General features: G+C 42.3%; 1 protein-coding gene across 1 annotated transcript in view; it reads left to right on the forward strand.

Moving 5' to 3' along the window:
• Nucleotides 1-279: 279 nt before the first annotated feature.
• Nucleotides 280-19662, forward strand: part of VIPR2 (vasoactive intestinal peptide receptor 2) — an 80453-nt gene continuing 61070 nt past the window's right edge. The window contains exons 1-2 of the mRNA XM_061585691.1: nt 280-339; nt 843-945. Of these exons, the coding sequence (XP_061441675.1) occupies nt 280-339; nt 843-945 (163 nt within the window). The remainder of the gene's footprint in view (nt 340-842; nt 946-19662) is intronic.

Here is a 19662-nt window from a genome sequence, read left to right on the forward strand (position 1 = left end):
TAATAAACCATGAATCTAGCCCCCATTCCCACCTCCTGGGATTACATGCTTCTCCCCTCATCTTGCATTGTCATGAGAAGATCAGAAGCTTTTGTTTCCAATTTTGATTAACCACAATTTAGTATTATGGCTGAGCCCTAAACTGTGATTAATCTTAACTTTGGTTGTTGAAATGAGTCTGCACTTAACTGGTTTGAACCTGGTTTGTTTGAAACCATAGTTTTTTGAGTTCATAGTTTTTTTAGTTCAGATGACTTGACAAGCTGAGGCTAATTGAAAATGGAAATGAACAAACTCCTTGTGACTGTGCTGAAGAAGGAGCTAAGAGGAAGAATAAAGGTTAGGATTGTTCTCATCACAATAAACCATGATTTGGCTGCTTATTGTGACATCTGAACACAACCAATGAGGCACCAAGTTAGTGCAGTTCAGAAGGATACCTGACAAAAAGGGCAACAGAACAGCTTGCAAATTACAGTGGACTTTCTATTGTATAGTATTTAAGAAATAAGATCTACATGGAAAGGGAGGAAAAGTAAAATATTGCCACATTAAAGTTTGTGATATTTGGTTCTTCTCACACTGGTCACAATGGTCAGCTCCCCCCCTTGAAATAATTTCTCTCTTTATAACAAAAATGTGCATTACCTTGATTAATTAATCAGCCCCCAGCCAGCATGCTCAGTGGAAAGGGCTGATGGGAGCTGATGGTCCAGCAATATTTGGAGGGCCACAGGTTCCTCGCCCCCACTCTAGAGAGTTGTTATTGCCATTTTCATATCTTTCATTGACAGCTGCAAAATCAGAGTGTTTTAAGACTAGGTCCTCTGTTGATTTAACAGGTAAATGGAATTCATCCAGAATGCAGATTACAGCTGGAGCTTCATGAAGAGGAAAAACGGTGCATGGAACTTCTGAAGAATTCCAAGACAGTGGGTTTTAAAGGTAAGAAGACAACTTGCAATCAGTGTGAAAACAGTGATTCAATCATGCAGCCTTGGGAAAAGCCTGCAAATATTTTCACTAGCCGACCTACTAAGAGGCTAGCAGCCTTCATTTCCATGCTGGCTTCAGAGGAGGGGAAGGCTGCTCCTCGTGGCCAGCATTGAAATGGGACAGGTTGATCTGTCACCCTCTGCCAGCCTGCTGTGTTTCCATCCTGGTTGTGGAGGAAGAGACTTTCCTCCTGCATCTAGGCCAGAAAACAAGAGGCTGGCAGAAGAGGGATGGGGTGTTCGTCGTCACTCCTCTGCCAGCCCCTCACTCGCCTGCATGGAATTCCTGGTCACCTATGGTTACCAGGCTAGCATGTAAATACAAGGCTGCAATAACGGTTTGCATTTGACAACATGACATAAAAATGTGAGTTGTGGCAATCCTCGCCTAGATATTTTACATCCACTGTAAGCTATCTAGTATCAGACAAGGGTAGTTTCATTTTAAATCTGTGGGTCTTAAGTAGAACCAAGCAAGGCTAGTTTACCCTAGCATCTCAGACGTCAGGTTAAAGAAGCCTTGTAAACAAGATTTTAGGCAGTAATTGCTCATTCCCTGCCACACTCGCCAGAAACCTTCTCCAACCCTTTCTGTTGACATCTCCAGTCATTGTGCTCCTTTCCTCCCTTCGGCTACATTCCGTTCCACCTGAGAGGGAGCTATGGGGGGCAGCTCACAGCGCAATATGATGCTAGTAGGTTCCTTGTAGGAATATCAGAAGTTGCCTTGTACTTAACCAGGCCATTTGCCCACCTATCTAGGGCCATCTCTATCATTAGGCAGAATGAGGCAGCCACCTCAGGTGGCAGATACTAGGGGGCAGGCAGCAGCAGCAGCAGCGAGGAGTTGAAGAACAGAGCCATGTGGTACACAGCCTGCAGACAGAAAATTACCTTGGGCTGGCCCTACATGTAGCTCAGTGCTGTCTACGCCAGTTCCAACCTTGGGCCTGCCAGGTGCTGTTGATCTCCCATTATCCCTGACCGTTGGCTAAACTGGCTGAGGATGATGGGAGTTCTAACCCAACAACATCTGGGGGGCCCATGGTGGAAGATCACTGATCTACACCACCTAGCAGGGACTCTGCAGGATTTTCTAGCTCTGCTTGGAGATGCTCAGATTTTAAAAAGTCGGCAGATATGTTATGGGGCACTGACTACATTTTTAAAAAGAGAAGAAAGTGCTTGGAAGGAAGCATCTGATTCCATTCCTTTTCTGCCTCTACTTTAAAAATAATTTTTCACTATAGCTTTAAGTGCAATGAAGCAGATGATTATCAAAAAGCAAATATATAAATGTGATATTTTCCACAAGTAAGGGCCGCAACCAAGGCCATCTGCTCATAGGGTAAATAAATGATCTTTCATTCTTCTCAGTAGGGAGACAATAAATACACCAAGGGGTTTAAAACAGAAAAATAAACACATATCCACAGTAAAAGAAAACAGATCAGTAGCAATGAATTAAATTAGGACGGGTCCTGTGAGTCAGAATGTTAAAAGAGCGCTTTATAGGGGGTTTTTATTGGCAAGAATATATTTATTTGACAAGGATTATAGAGTTGTCAGCCAGTTGGAAGGATGGGTTGGGTCAGTAACGGCTTGTAAGATCCTTGCAATGAGAGAGAAACATGGGAAAGCTAAATGCTATGCTGGTGATTTGATCTATTTTGAAGGCATTTATGATATTTATATCCAACAGCCCCATAAGGTAGGTTAGGGCAAGAGATATAGTGACTGGTTGAAGTGAGAATTTGAACCTTGGTCCCCAGTCCAAGGCCCCATCTGTACTATACATTTAAAACAGTATCATACCACTTTAAGTAGTCATGGCTTCCCCCAAAGAATCCTGGGGACTGTAGTTTGTAAAGGGTGCTGAGAGTTGCTAGGAGACCCCTATTTCCCCACACAGAGCTACAGTTATCAGAATTGTTTAACAGCCAGTCCCTCTTCCCAGAGAACCTTGGGAATTTTATCTCTGTGAGGGGGGAAGAGGGATCTCCTAACAACTCTCAGTACCTTAACAAACTAGAGTTCCGAGGATACTTGGGGGGGGAAACCATGATTGTTTGAAGCAGTATAACAGTGCTTCAAATGTATAATGCAGATGTGGCCTTACTCTGAATGGCTAACAGTGCAAGCCTGTACAAGTCTATCCAGATGAAAGCTCCCCTGGCTTCAATGGGAAGTGTGCATAGGATTGCAGGCTAACGTTTCTGCTCAAAGAACCAGGTTGTAGTGACAGCAAGTTTTTACCAGCATCCTTCTTAAACCCTGAAACCAATGGGCAGTTAACATATCAGTGGGCCTTCTTCTGTGTTGAGCATCCATTTTAAGAAATGGATGAACATCATAGGTTATTAGAAGTTCAGCCCTCAGTACAGCTGCCCATCCTCTGCATAACTGTGGCTGGATGTGAAACCTCATTCCTGCCAAGTTGGGGACCACAGTCTGGGGTTCTGTGTTGCTCAGACAAGGAAACAATTCTGACCCAGAATTGTTTATAGAGATCATGTCAGACCTTATTGTATGACCTGCTCTGCGTATTGCTATTCAAGAGGTGCCTTCTTGTTTTGTTCTCTTTTGGCTGTTTATTGCCATTTTACATGATTTATTCTGCTTTTACTAGTCACTGAAAATGGAAATGGACTGTCTTCAAGTCAATTCCGACTTATGGTGACCCTATGAATAGGGTTTTCATGGTAAGCGGTATTCAGAGGGGGTTTACCATTGCCTTCCTCATTAGAAAAGGAAAAAATTATGCAGAGCACGAAAGGCAATTCCCTGCACACTAACTCTTACTCAGTTCCCCTGGGGCTTCTGAGATTTCAGCAGCTTTGCCCAAGCACTTTCAAGCATATTTTGGAAACATAAGAGCTAGAAACTTCATTTTCTAAACAAAAAATGAACGCCAAAACACATGGTATTCACACTATATGCATTTTCTGTATTCCTGTTGAATCGCAACATTCTGAAACTTAGTTAGATCCTTTTTAGGTGGGGCACATGCTGATCCCTCCCCAATTATATAGATCCTGGTTTCAGGGCTTGCTCCAGGCTGAAATCCTGACACTATTTTTTTAAGGGACCACATTCCCTTGTGGGCAAGCTTCTGGAGGCCACATGCTGGTGGTGGGTGGGGCCAGAGGCAAAGCAGGTAGAGGAATGGAAGGGGCTCTTACCTGTACAGCAGGGTGCATTCCAGCCACACAAAAGTCAGAGGTCTTTTTACATGCACACACCTCCATCCAGGCACGCAAGAAGCATTACTGCAGTTCAACGACACCTTCCAGCCAGACAAAAGCACTTGAGGAAGAACCCATGAGGAGTGTGGCAAGGAGAGAGAGGGCTTGCCTAGGAAGAGTCTTGAGGGCCAGCCAGACAGATTTGGACAGCTGCATTTGGCCCCCAGGCCTGCGATGCCCCTTCCCTGCTCTACCGCCATCCAGCTGTGCCTTTGGCTGTGCCCTTGTAGTAAAATCCCACACCCTACTTTCTCATTGTAATGGGCAGTTGGCATAAAAAAATGTATACGGTGGCATCTTAATCTTGGTTGGAAAATATTATGATCTGCAAAGGGAAGAACTGGGCTTCAAATAATTAAGTGGCAGAGCTCCTGTTTGGCATGGAGAAGGTCCCAGGTTCAGTCTCTGGCATCAGCAGCTCAAAGGATCGACTAGCAGTTGATGGGAAAGACCTTTCTCTGCTTGAGACCCTGGACAGCTGCTGCCAGCTGGAGAACACCATGCTAGGCTAGATAGACACATGCTCTGACCTGGTATTAGGTAGTTTCCTAAGTTTCCATCCAAGGGTTAGCTCTGTGGTTGAATCAAAGGGGAATCCATGACTGGGTAGTAGCTAGAGAATGCAATCTTCTTCCTGGAGGAGAGTCAGATTTGGGTTCATTAAGCAAGCTAATCTGATTGAGCAGGGATTATTGTTGTTATTGTTGTTATTCCACCTTTCCTCCAAGGAGCTCAAGGTGGCATACATGGTTCTCCCCCTCTTCAGTCTAACTTATTTCATAGAAGGTAAAACAAGAGGCAGTGACTGGCCCACGGTCACCTGGTCAGTTCATGGCTGGGAAACAGACTGTGCAATGGCACCAATCCATAATTTGGCATTATGTGAATGAGTAGTGAAGAGCCTCGGGTTTATGTGTCCCCTCTCTCCGCCCTTTGGATTATACAACTCCCTCTTTCCAATCTTGTTTGAGGCAAACCATGGTTTTCCATTTCATCTGAGCCAGTGCAATCCCTGCAAACCAAGATCACAAGTCAGGATTTGATCCTAGTTTTTTGAGGTAAGCAGAGTGTGGATGAAATGGTAAAGTGTCTGAGATTCTTCACTGCTTATTCATGTAATACCAATTCATGAAACACCCCACTGGCAACCATATTGTTGCATATAGTTCTTCATCAGAAACATAAGCCACAACATAGGCCTGCCTTGTGCCCCTTAAGTTAGCCTGCTGTGTGCAGGCACAGTGGAGAATGCTATCCTGTTGCCAGAGTCAAAGTAGGGTTCAGCTGTCAACCTGGCCAGCTTTGTACATGGAATGGAAGGAGGCACCATCTTGTCTTTTACCTCAGGTGATAAAATGTATTGGACCGGCCCTGATGTTTTCCTTCCTAGGCCCAAAATGTTATGCTCCTTCTCTGTTATGCCCAGCTGTATGAGTCTAACAATAGGTTTCCTTAAGCGTTTGTTTTTAAGTAGATAAATCCCTTTAGTCCCAAGGAATGATGTGGAAAGGGTTGGTTTGGAACATAGAGGGAGCGGGAGGAAAGCTGGAATGTCTCTGGGTTTTTTTAAATTGTAATCGAACCAAATTTTCAGGAAATAACCAGAATAAATAAAAGGTTTGATTGGGAAACAGAATGTGGCATCTGCTGGCTTGAAAGCATTTCTGACTACAGCAGAGCAAAAGAACTGCTTCAGTGAGCGTTTTCAGAGGACATGGAAGTGTGAGGAAAGTAGGGGAGGATTGTGACCTTTTGCCCCATCATGTCTTATTTATAGAACATACAAAAACTGCTTTACTTCAGCCACAGGGATCATTGTTTTAAATAAAGATGCAATCACGTTGCGTTTATGAATTGCCACTGGTCCAAAGACTGCACGGATTAGCTCATCTAAGGGTCAGACTTCAGGGTCATGCTTAGCAAACACAAAGCCTGCAGAAAGCTGAATGCCTTTATGCTCTTGAAAGTTTAACTGCAAGAAAGTGCCACTGTACTCAGTGGAACACACTCCCAAGTTAGTGTAATTAAGACTGCAATCGTAGGAGGATTCAAGTTGGGGGATTTAAGTACTGGCTTTCCCACCGGATTTCCCCTTCCCTTTTAACCAAAAGAGAACTTGTGCAAGTGAAATGTTGTTGGAACTCCATGTAGCTTCTAAGAACATTAGAAGAGCCCTGCTGGATCAGACCAGGGGCCTATCTCGCCCAGCAGCCTGTTCACACAATATCCAATCAGATGCCCATGGGAAGCCTGCCAGCAGGACATGAGCACAGTAGCGTTTTCCCACTCATGGTCTCCAGAAAGTGATCTTCATAGACATACTCCCTCTGATACTTGAGATTATATCTAGCCATCATGATTAGTAGCCATTGGTAGACCTATCCTCTATGAATTGGTCTAATCCCCTTTTAAAGCTGTCCAAGTTGGTGGCCATCACTATATCTTGTGGGAGTGAATTCCATAGTTTAATCATGTATTGTGTGAAGAAGATTGCCATGTATTGTGCCCTGACCTCATTTGAGGAAGAGTGGGGTGCAAATATGATAAATTAACTTTGGTTGCATCCACACCATACATTTAAAACATTTGTATACCACTTTAACAGTCATGGCTTCCCCCCCAAAATTCTGGAAATTGTAGTTGGTTAAAGGTGCTGGGAGTTCTTAGGGGACCCTTAATAAACTACAGTCAATTGGTGGGATTGTCTTAAAGTTTTCCCCTCTGCCAACACCCACCAACAACTTTGATCGCTATATAGAATAATTCTGTGCATGTTGACTCAGAAGTAATCCCACTGGGTTCGCTGGGGTATCATCTTGGGTATGTGTGCATAAGTTTGGAGTTTAAAAGTGTAATCCTACAGAGGGGGTGAGGGAAAATCTATAGCAGAGCTACTGCCACTTTCTGTTGCTGCAGCTATTATGGAAAGATATGATTTCCCCTACAGTTTATTTCATTTTACTTTAAAAAAAATGCTATAGGGAGGGAAATTAACTACACCAGGTGTAGTTCTCAGCTCTTATTACAGTAGTGAGGGGCTTTGCATCCAAGGTCGACCCCCCAAGTGTCCTATTTTAGGCACTACCATCAGCAAAATAGATAGGTAGAGTTTTCCACCAGTGTACTGGGGGCTCCTCCATACTGTAGGTGCCTTGTGCCAATGCATCGCCTCTCCACTGCCAGAGTAGCACTTACAGCAGGGATGAGGAACCTATTGAATTAGAGCTGCCATAATTCCTGAGCATCGTCCTCCTGATGGGACGGCTGCAGTTTCCCCATCCCTGACTTATACCATAAGAAGGGAGATGAGAACCCTTGAAATCAGCCATCAATAGTTAGTACCTTGACAAGAGACCAAGGAGGCATATTCGTCACCTAGTCTCAGTCTTGGTGGGCTGGAACTGTTCCTTGTAGTTTAGCTGACAATGCTCAGGCAGGCTGGTACCTAGGTGGCATTCATGAAGCTCAGGCAGCCAAGTCACAGTGGAAAGAGTTGGTGGTGGAGGAGGTAATGTGCCAAAGCCAAACTATTGTGATTCCAGACCCGCACCTTGGAGCCTTACAATAGTCTATGTGGAGAAACTCACTCACTAGCACTAGCAAGGGAATACACATCAATATGTGCACATGAAAAAAAGCAGTTGTCTTATCAACATCTTTCAGACATTTTCCACAAGTGACGGAAATATGGACTTTTGCCCTTCATATTTGGAACAGACCCAAAGACATTGCGCTAGAGCAAAAGAAGTAATTTATTCCTCTGTCCTTTACCACTAGTATGAATTACACATCCATTAGAGCCAAAGATTTTCTCATCTTTCAGTATCTGCATAATTATCAATGTTGCCAGATTTTTTTAAAAAAAGTATTTTAAAAAAAAATGATTTATTTTCTTTTTTTGGATTCTTGTATGTCACGTTGCTAATGCTGCTTTTGGCCTGAGATCAACTGGAAAAAAGAAAGCCTGGCCTGAAGCACTATATGTGGACTGAATCCTCTTTGAGGTGTTAGAGTAGGTGCTGTAAGGCAATCAAATAGGGTTTCTATAGGGTTTAAGCAATCAATGCTTAAAATTGTGAAGTTACTGCAGTGAGTGATTGAATGAATCACCCTGGTTAGGATCATAATTGGACTCAGAAAACTGAACTATTTACCTCCAAAGTTGGAAAAATAGCTCAGTTTAGCACAAGCGTCGCTGGATCCAGTTATGCCCCCAGTCAGTAGTGGCAAATGGGATAGAGCAGTGGCACTTACCTGACCTCCCATCGCCTGTGTCACTGTGATTAACTGAGAGGGGGAGAGGTGAGGCATCAAGGTGATGAGGTCAGTGAGGTGCAAACACACCAGTGGGAGCACTGGATTGGCTCCACCTGTGCATTTGCACCACACTGACTTTGCCACCACCTCTACCCTCTTCCTGTCTCAGTAACCTATTAGAATTCTTTGAGAGTGTCAACAAGCATATAGATAGAGGTGATCCAGTGGACATAGTGTACTTAGACTTTCAAAAAGCGTTTGACAAGGTACCTCACCAAAGACTTCTGAGGAAGCTTAGCAGTCATGGAATAAGAGGAGAGGTCCTCTTGTGGATAAGGAATTGGTTAAGAAGCAGAAAGCAGAGAGTAGGAATAAACGGACAGTTCTCCCAATGGAGGGCTGTAGAAAGTGGAGTCCCTCAAGGATCGGTATTGGGACCTGTACTTTTCAACTTGTTCATTAATGACCTAGAATTAGGAGTGAGCAGTGAAGTGGCCAAGTTTGCTGACGACACTAAATTGTTCAGGGTTGTTAAAACAAAAAGGGATTGCAAAGAGCTCCAAAAAGATCTCTCCAAACTGAGTGAATGGGCGGAAAAATGGCAAATGCAATTCAATATAAACAAGTGTAAAATTATGCATATTGGAGCAAAAAATCTTAATTTCACATATACGCTCATGGGGTCTGAACTGGCGGTGACCGACCAGGAGAGAGACCTTGGGGTTGTAGTGGACAGCACGATGAAAATGTCGACCCAGTGTGCGGCAGCTGTGAAAAAGGCAAATTCCATGCTAGCGATAATTAGGAAAGGTATTGAAAATAAAACAGCCAATATCATAATGCCGTTGTATAAATCTATGGTGTGGCCGCATTTGGAATACTGTGTACAGTTCTGGTCACCTCATCTCAAAAAGGATATTATAGAGTTGGAAAAGGTTCAGAAGAGGGCAACCAGAATGATCAAGGGGATGGAGCGACTCCCTTACGAGGAAAGGTTGCAGCATTTGGGGCTTTTTAGTTTAGAGAAAAGGCGGGTCAGGGGAGACATGATAGAAGTGTATAAAATTATGCATGGCATTGAGAAAGTGGATAGAGAAAAGTTCTTCTCCCTCTCTCATAATACTAGAACTCGTGGACATTCAAAGAAGCTGAATGTTGGAAGATTCAGGACAGACAAAAGAAAGTTTTTGTCCCCCATGCTTTTTAACATCTACATGCAGCCTCTGGGTGCCGTCATCAGGAGTTTTGGAGTGCGTTGCCACCAGTACGCTGATGACACGCAGCTCTATTTCTCCTTTTCATCTTCTACAGGTGAGTCTGTGGATGTGCTGAATCACTGCCTGACCGCGATAATGGACTGGATGAGAGCTAATAAACTGAGACTCAATCCAGACAAGACTGAGACACTGTTGATGAATGCCTTCCCTGCCCAGATGGTGGATGCTTACCCTGTTCTAGATGGGGTTACACTCCCCTTGAAGGAACAGGTTCGTAGTCTTGGGGTTCTTTTCGATCCTTCCTTGTCTCTGGAGGCGCAAGTGGCCACGGTGGCAAGGAATGTGTTCTACCACCTTCGGTTGGTAGCCCAGCTACGCCCCTATCTGGACAGGGATGACCTCGCCTCAGTTGTTCATGCTCTGGTAACTTCTAGGTTGGATTACTGTAATGCGCTCTACGTAGGGCTGCCCTTGAAGACAGTTCGGAAGCTTCAGCTAGTGCAAAACGCAGCAGCCAGACTGCTGACGAGGACCAGCCGGTCAGCGCATATAACACCTGTTCTGGCCCGTTTGCACTGTCTACCTATTTGCTTCTGAGCCAGATTCAAGGTGCTGGTTTTGACCTATAAAGCCTTACACGGCGTGGGACCGCAGTATCTTGTGGAACGCCTCTCCTGCTATGAACCGACCCGGTCACTTCGCTCAGCGTCTAAGGCCCTCCTCCAGGTACCAACCCATCGGGAAGCCCGGAGGACAGTTACTCGATCTAGGGCCTTTTCTGTAGTGGCCCCCGAATTGTGGAATAGCCTCCCCGAAGAAATACGCCTGGCGCCGATGCTTCTATCTTTTCGGGGCCAGGTTAAGACCTGGCTATGCTCCCAGGCATTTTAAAGCGTTTAATGTTACAATTTTAAATCTCTTTGTTTCAGTTTATTTATTGTGATATTTTGTATTTCTGTACTTTTAATCTTTTGTACACCGCCCAGAGAGCTATTCGCTATGGGCGGTTTAAAAATGAAATAAAATAAATAAATAAATAAATAATAAAATAAGTACTTCTTTACTCAGCGCATAGTTAAACTATGGAATTTGCTCCCACAAGATGCAGTAATGGCCACCAGCTTGGATGGCTTTAAAAGAAGATTAGACAAATTCATGGAGGACAGGGCTATCAATGGCTACTAGCCGTGATGGCTGTGCTGTGCCACCCTAGTCAGAGGCAGCATGCTTCTGAAAACCAGTTGCCGGAAGCCTCAGGAGGGGAGAGTGTTCTTGCACTCGGGTCCTGCTTGCGGGCTTCCCCCAGGCACCTGGTTGGCCACTGTGAGAACAGGATGCTGGACTAGATGGGCCACTGGCCTGATCCAGCAGGCTCTTCTTATGTTCTTATGTTCCTCCCTGTGAGCCACAGTGATGCTGATGCTGGGAGGTCAGATAAGTGCAATCTTCCTATTTTGCTCACAACTGGTAGTCCAAACCCTTTTCGTTCTTATTTAATGTTCTAAACTATGGATGGGGCATCTTTGGCCCTCAAAGTTGTTGTTAGACATCAGCTCTCATTGTCCCTGAGCATAGGCCATGGTGGTTGGGATTTACAGAGGTGAAGTCCAACAATATCTGGAAGGCCACATGTTCCCCATCCTTGCTGCAAACCTAGACCTCTATGTTTTTTGTTGTTGCAGAACAGCTGGTATAAGTATTGGGGGGGAATAGTATAATGGGAAAGTTTTTTTATGAGTTAAGTATGATGTCACATATTAGCCATATTACTATGGTTACTTATTATTTATATTCCAAATTAAAAGTGCTAAGTACCTGACAGTTTTTGTTGTCTTAGTTGTTACAATACCTTGTGAGATGTGTTAGAACTGCTGTGTTTTAACCTAAAGACTATGCATATATCTTAAAAAAGACAGTAGCGGAGGAGGATTCTCTCACATTTGATCCCTTTACCCAACTTTCCTCCCCTTCCTGTTGTTCCATTAGGAGGCCGTCTTGTATCAAGTCAGGCCATTGGTGGATCAAGTTCAGTATTGTCTATACTGAATTCCTAGATTTTGAAGAGGAACAGTCTTGCCCAGGCTGATCTGGGGATTGAACCTGGGACCTGCATGCACATCCTTCTTCCACAAGACACTGCAATTTGCATTTTTTTAAAAAAGCCTCATGAAAATTTATCAGCATTATAGTGGAAATTTCTCCAAATAAACCCATGTTTGTATGTAGTTTTGACTAATATACACATTTTTGTAAGCAATTTCTGCTAATATAATGCATTTTGTATGTTATTTTCACTCATATATTCATTTTTATGGATATTTCCCCCTAATATATACATTTTTGTAAACACTGATTTGCTGGAGAACTGCAGTGCAAAATTCAGATAAGCGAGAATTTCAAAGAATAGCTCTGTTTCAGTTCTCATATTTCAAAAAGTGCGAATTTGATAGATTTGGCTTTTAATGTGAACTGAATTGAATTTCTTCCCCATCCCTACATGAGAAGTGCAGCACAGTCCTATGCATGTTTACTCAGAAGTAACTCCAGTGTGTGTATGTGTGTATCATTTAATCTCCTCCTTCCTGGGTAGTGATCTACAAAACTGCAGAACAAAATTTTTACTATTAATATAAGTTGAAAATGATAAATGAGGAGAGGTCTGTGGTAATGATATATGGTTATGGTAATTCAAGAGATCCTGTCCCCACAGCCACTGACACACCCACAAAACTTTTATAAGTTACGTTGGATATTTTCATAATTATAATGAGGTGCGGTGAGTTCGCAATTCAAAAGCGTGCAAGCAATCCTTTTGGTGGAAATGAAGCAGACAAAACCACTGAGAACACTATCAACTGTGACTGCAGAAGGGTACAAAGGCTTCAGTACAAATTTTCCTGCAACTCAGCAATAGGTACTGAATGCATCGAGAAGAACTATATATAGAAGACTCCTTCGAGAACACCTAGAAAGTAACCTACATACATCATATCAACATAGAGAACTTCCACAATCATGTATTAGAAAGAACAATTATGCAATTCAAGAAATACTGACCATTGCTGGTAAAGTAGTAGCCAATCCCTGGGTTGGTGGTGAACGAAGGAGTCTTTCAACAGGTAAATCTGCTACACCTAAGTTAAAGGATGACCTTCTTAATGCAGAGAAAAGGGGAATAGAAGATTTCAATAAATTCGTTCAAGACTGTTGTACATTCAATGCAACTGGGGCTTAAAACATTCAAGGATTTCACAAGGATAATTAAAGCCAATGGAAAAGATAGACTCCTTCCACTGAAGCAAGACTGGGCACTCTTTGCTAGAATGGATGTTTTGGGCCAGGTACCAAAAATTGATTTGAAGTCTGTTTTTTTCATACCCATTGGGACCCCTACCCTGGTCTCTGAGTGATGCATTTTCTAATCCCAAGAAGACAAACAAGGAACAACTCTTCAGCTATGTTGTTAAAGATGTCCTGGCTGAAGACAAATACGCAGTGCTTGCCCTATCAGCATTTGACTTTGGCACAGAAGGTATTCCAGAAGGTCAGATGGGTGCCAAGCAGCACAGTGGATATAATATTCAAGGTATACAACATGTCTTCCATTAAAGACACTGAGAGAAACCACAGGTCAGAGAATGCTGTTCCATTGGGGTAATTTACAGCAGCATTATGGGGTCATATGAAATCAAGGGATGGCAACAGTTCATTTGAGAATCGCAAAACAAAACAGTCAGGTTTCTTGTCAATGAATGGAAAAAAGGCACATTCCAAGACATGCTGGGTGATGAAGAATTCTATGTAACAGTTGATGATGTGCGTTTTGTGAATTTGTGAAGAAGGTGCCACTCATATTCCAGGACTTATTTGTGTACATGAAGAGGCTGATACCAGGATGACAGTACATGTCACATATGCAACCCACAAAAAAATTGTCTTGCACACTGATGACACAGATGTTACAGGAATTTTACTCTGCCACTACCATTCAATAAACAGAAGTGGTTATGTCTACTCCAGAAAGCAGTCAAAAGCCCACATTTTGAGTTATGATCTTGTGATGCAGAAGATTCAACATCTGCTTCCTGATAATATTCCTCTGCATGGTTTCTTAACAGCATTTCCTGGTGTGCATGTTTTGTCCTGATGTGATTCAGTTTCTGCATTTTGTGGTAAAGGAAAACTGAGTATTCTAAAGTTATTGGTGAAATCACCAAAACATGTTAAAGCATGCATACAACGGGGCTTATCTTGGGATATAGAAGAAGAAACATTCGCAGCAATAGAATCACTGGCATGCAAGTTGTATGGCAAGAAGATGTGTGATGTTAATCTATTACATTGTGTAAAAAGTGGTGATACGCAGCCAGAAGCTGTGTCTCCATGGCATACATGCTTTATACCTAATGGGCAAACTATCAGGCTGCAATTTGGAGACATGCTGTAATTCCAAATCCTGAAATACTCTGTCCAAATGGGCGTCATTGATTTATCACTGATGACTACCTGAAAATCAAATGGCTAAGCAGCAAACCTGCACTGGATGAAATTTTAGAGTTTTGGGCATGTAAATGAGGGGTGTCATGTGTCATTGAAAAGTGTTGCTATTTAACAGTAAGATTGACATGCACCGATGTGTGCAAGATAAAGTGTGACAATATGGAAGAAGGACATGATTACACAGCAAGAAATATAATTAACAGACGTAATATCGATGGAAAATTATTTTGATCATTTTTGTTGCAAATAATTTTTCTCTTTGAAATGTATTTGTATTGTATTTTTTATGTGATCGCCTAACTTTCCCAGCATTATGGAGGGGGAGCAGATGTGATCCCCATAGCTTTGTAAATTATTGTGGTGGTGGTGGCCATTTTGGATTATGGAAGCCATCGTAGATTATTCAGGAGTTATTGAGAGCTTAAAATTTAAAGTCCACATCCAACAATACCTATACATAGACACCAAGCACACTTTCCTAGACTTTAAAACAAGAATATTGCAGAATTCTATATGCAAGGTATTTCTTTTTAGGATGGAGGAACATTTATTGTAATTGATGAAGGTATTTTTGTTTTGTTATTTGTGGATACCTTGTTAATATGATATGTGAAATGGATCCTTGAATTTTGCCAATTGTTTATTTTTAGTTATATTTTGAATTATTACATGATGACAGTGTTTTTTGGTATATTTTGTCATTTCTATGGTTGTAAATCACCTTGAGTACAATAATGTAGAAAGGCAATATACAAATTAAAAATGAAATAAAATGAAAAAAATGAAAAATGAATTCTACATTTGGAGGACTCAGTCTTGGATTTTGGCTGCCATATGGAAAAAGCTACCAATTCAGAGTGGGCAACAACCATTTTTGACCATCACTATATGCCTCAAAACTACCTGCAAAGTTTCATGTGCTATCTCTGAAAGAGGATAAACTCCTTAAACTGTCATAGTAGCTGACTGACTAATAGGATTGCAGCCTTGGAGCATCTGTATATTCATTTTCACCCCAAAATGAATAAATGTCAAAGAGCTTTACACATTTGGGGAAAGTGTGCATGAAAATGAATATATGAGTGAAAATGGCATACAAAATGTATTATATATTGAGAAATTGCTTGCAAAAATGTATATATTAGTCAAAACTGTCTACAAATATGTGTTTTATTAGGAGAAATTCACACTAAAATGCTTGAGGATTTTCATGAGGATTTTTTAAAAAAAAATCCACAAATTGCTGCAGAAATGTGGAGAATTGAATTTAAGGTTGGGAAAATGAGAAACCGAGAGAACCGAAATTGATAGAACCTCCTATTCCTAATTTTATGGCAACTGGAATCCTCTCAGAAGGGACTAGATGGAGTTGCCCCCTCCCTCTGACTGTCATCCTTCTTTGCTCCCCCCCCATCACTGGTGTTTTCCTGGTTTTGTGGTAATTTTTTCTGCCTGTCATGGCCTCAGTGAGGTTCAGTGAGGCTTCCTTTCTCATACTTGCTTTTAGAATTGCAGCCCTTAAGCAGCTTTTGCTTTAATTTGGTTTATGATGCAAAGTAAAACTAAACTGGCCAGTATTGTATTACCAATGCTATGTTTTTCACATAAACAACAATCAGGTGTTAACGTAAGTACACTCGTAAGGTTCAGATATGCCCTATAGATGTGAAGGAACCCTGTAATTGCTATTCAGGTCTTGCAGAACCCCTTAGAAGGCAGAGAACTGGCGTTGCCAACAGACCTGGAGAAAATTACCTTGGTCTGCTCTTCCATCTTTAACAGTTTGATGAGCATAAGCCAGGAAGTGAAGCCTTTCACAGGATGTAAAGAAACCCTAACACCTGCAAATGTGTCTCTGTGCCCAGTAGCTGCTACATGCACAGCCAATGTTCACACCAATTTGGCAGCCTTAGAGAGAAGGCACAAAAAAGAACACAGTAAACTACCGTGGTATTATCCAGGAGTTGGAGGACTTGTTGCTGTGTCCTCCCAAAACAAAATCCCATTGATTGAAGCTGTGAAGGATTTAGATTCTCTCATGCTGACAGAAAGGAAATGCCAGCTGGTAAACATCATTAGAATATTGGATCCTGTTCTTCCCATCTTTGAATGGAGCTTTGCACATCTATTAGGATCTACTAATACAGAGGCAACCGGGTGCCCTCTGGATGTTTTGGACTACAACTCCCATCATCCCTGACAGTTGGCCGTGCTTGCTGAGACTGATGGGAGTTGGAGTCCAAAACATCTGGAGGGTTTAGCTCCTAATAAGCTTGAGGAAAGAACTCACTGGGAAGGTAAACCATTGTTTACTTCCACATGAAGACCTTATTTAACAATATTGCATTCCATAGTTAATCAAGCTTCTCCACAAAGTGCTTTCCAACCAGTTAATGTTCAATTCACTGCAAACACTGAAAAGCAAGCTTATGACCAGAAGTCAAATTAATAGCGCCCCAATAAAGGAGATAAGTATTACTGGCTAGTGATCTAGAGAAGTAGCTGGGGAGTTTTGACCTGTTGTGGGGCTTTCTGTTTTGAACTACTCTTAGCTCACGCTGTATGGCAGAAGTAGGGAACCTTTTTGGCTTCACAGGCCAAATCCTTGTCCTGCAGACCAGAGCTTTGTCCTGCCTAATGTCAAAATCCTTTGTGGAGTTCCCAAGTGCACACTGCCACTGAAGAAAGCCCAAGAAGTCTGCATTTTAAAATGCATTTGAAAAGGCCTATTATCATGTGGCCAACCTCTGCACCTCTCTCAAGTGGGGCACACAGAGAAGGGCCTCTGATAAAGACCGCAGGGTCCAGGCTGGTTCATAATTTTAAATCTGTATTAAAATGAATAAATAATAAATTACAAGCAACATCTGCTGGCTATATAGGGCTGGCCAAAAACATTTTGCTGCCTGAGGCAGAGCAGCAAATGGTGTCCTACCCCAAATCAAGGTGTAACAAGTATCCAAGGCCAGCCATGTTATTTGGGCCCCTGAGGCAAAAAACCCACAAGCACCCCTCTCCCTCCATGTCAATAAAAGAAACCCACAATGATAATAAAATAACTATTTGCTGCCTTTTACTAACACCCCAAATCTGCTTCCTGAGGCTGCTGCCTCGCCCTACCTAATGGAAGAGCCGGCCCTGTGGCTATACCTTCATCTAATTACTCCCACCAGCCTTGCATATCCAGTTATGCTTCCCCACTTTGTCCAAGCCATTTGTCCTTTGAACCCAGCCAGACGTGTTTCAGGCCGGCCATGACTCTGCTCAGCAACAAAGAAACAGATTTATCTTGTGTGGCTGAGACAATTCAAGAGCTTCTTAGTAATTTAGCATCTTGTTGGATAATACAGTGTCTACATACTCTATATTTTTAGGAAATAAATGTCCACATAGCCAAGAACATTTTTTTCAGCAGCTCTATGATGGGTAGGGTTGGATTCTTGGAAATGCAGTATACAAAAATTTCAGACAGCACTTTGTCAAGATAGAACAAGAAAAGAAAAGTGCAGATGGACCAACTCTAAATAAATGCCATCCCCTCTTCATCCACAGGGGGCATTCCAATAAGAGGAAGGGTCTTCTGCCAGGGTGGACCAGACTGGTCTCATTGTAGCACTATACACATCTCCCAGTGTTTTCACATTATTGATCCAGAATCATTGGGTCTGAATTGCATGTGATGGCTTGGAATGCAGGCCTGTTCCAATTGCATCTAAAGTGGGATGGGGTGGGAGTATTGTTTAAAGTGCCAAACTAGCACCTAGGTGGGATGCTGATAAGCATCCACCACCACAATCTTTTGGTTTTCTTTTGGCCAGGCATATGGTATAAGAAACAGCAAGAGGGAGTGTCTGAACCCATTTGGTGCTTTCAATCATAACCCCCCCCCCTCTACTTTAGCTGTGTTTTAGGCAGACTCTCATTTGAAGGCATTTGTCTATCACAGTCATTTCTAGCTTGGGACTTGGGCTTCAGAATTTCTCAGTTTTTGTCCGGAACCTTTGTATAGTTGGAAGGGAGTGAAGGGGATGAGCCTGTTGACTGCATTCCCTCCCAAATCTCCCTTTCACCATTCCTGTAGCCTCCCATGTGTTGAGGGCTGACTGCAGCAGGGAGCCTGTTGTACTTGAGTAGGCTCCACATTGTTCAACAGCATGCATGGATTTTACCCAAGCTCCCAATACCTGGGGGTCTGCAGGAACAGTGACAGGAATGTGTGGGAGAGGCAGGGCCAATGGGCTCATGCCTGTGATAGTAAAGGTGGTAGTGGTAGAATAACGGAATAGGGCTTCTAGGTTATATCCAATGCTACGCATGCTCAGAGTAGACTCATTGAAATTAATGAACTTGACTAAGTTTCATTAATTTCAATGGGACTACTCTGAGCAGAACATAGATATAATCCACAGTGCATAAAAACCCATATTTTTCTGCATTTCCTACATCAGATTTGGGGGACCTTTGGTCTTTTAGATGTTGCTGAACTACAACTCCCATCATCCCTGGCCATTGGCCAGGTTTGCTGGGGCTGATGGGAGTTATAGTTAAGCAACATCTGGAGGGCCAAAGATTCCTCATACCTGGCCTACATTTACTTCAGCGTCTCTCATCTCTGTAACAAGGAAGGATAGGCTTACCAGTTTAACATAGGTCAATTTCCTTCACCCTCCCCATCTTTGAACTCTTGTGAAAGTGACAAGGCTTGAAGAAAAGGAAGAGGCAACATGAGTCTCTTTCCTCCCTAGTTAGGGGCAACAACAACAGGAGAGGAGGACCCCTTTCATTTTTGAAACCAAAATAAAGTTACCAAATTTAGTAGAAGATGTGTTTGATTTGCACAACTTGTTCCTATAACTCTCATCACAAAATTTTGGGACTCTTTCACTTGACATTCTAACTCTTCCTGATTATACCTAAATCATTAGAACCAAGGTATTTTTATAGTAAAGTTAAAAAACAAGTCAGTGTTATCACATTTTATTAATGCAATGTTCATAGTGGCATTTTACAGTAAATAATAATATGCCCAAAGCAAGTTCAGTCACCAGAATAATATGCCAGAAGCAATTTGAAGCAGATTTTAGAAGTTATTAACAATAACTAGTGTCTTGGTTTTTATATCCAAATCTATGTATGCATGTATGCCGAATCTATTGAAATCAAATTTTGGCATCTACAAATTAACAGCTATAGGTTTGACTAAGGAGGGGACAGGGTACTATTGATGTTGAGATCAAAATGTGGTTTCCCCCCCCCCCAAACAGGCCTTGGCTAGCTGAATTTTATCATGCCAGGAAGCTTTCTCCTAAATTGAACATTCTACTGAAAGAGAGATTTTGTTAATTTCATCTGAATGCCAGGTCACTGATGCCTAGCAAGAAACACCATTGGCCTGGAAACATCTCTTTCCATTATAATGAAAATGGGAGACCTGATAGAGAAAAACAA

This window comes from Rhineura floridana, chromosome 10 (assembly GCF_030035675.1).
Source record: "Rhineura floridana isolate rRhiFlo1 chromosome 10, rRhiFlo1.hap2, whole genome shotgun sequence".
Classification (NCBI taxonomy): Eukaryota; Metazoa; Chordata; class Lepidosauria; order Squamata; family Rhineuridae; genus Rhineura; species Rhineura floridana.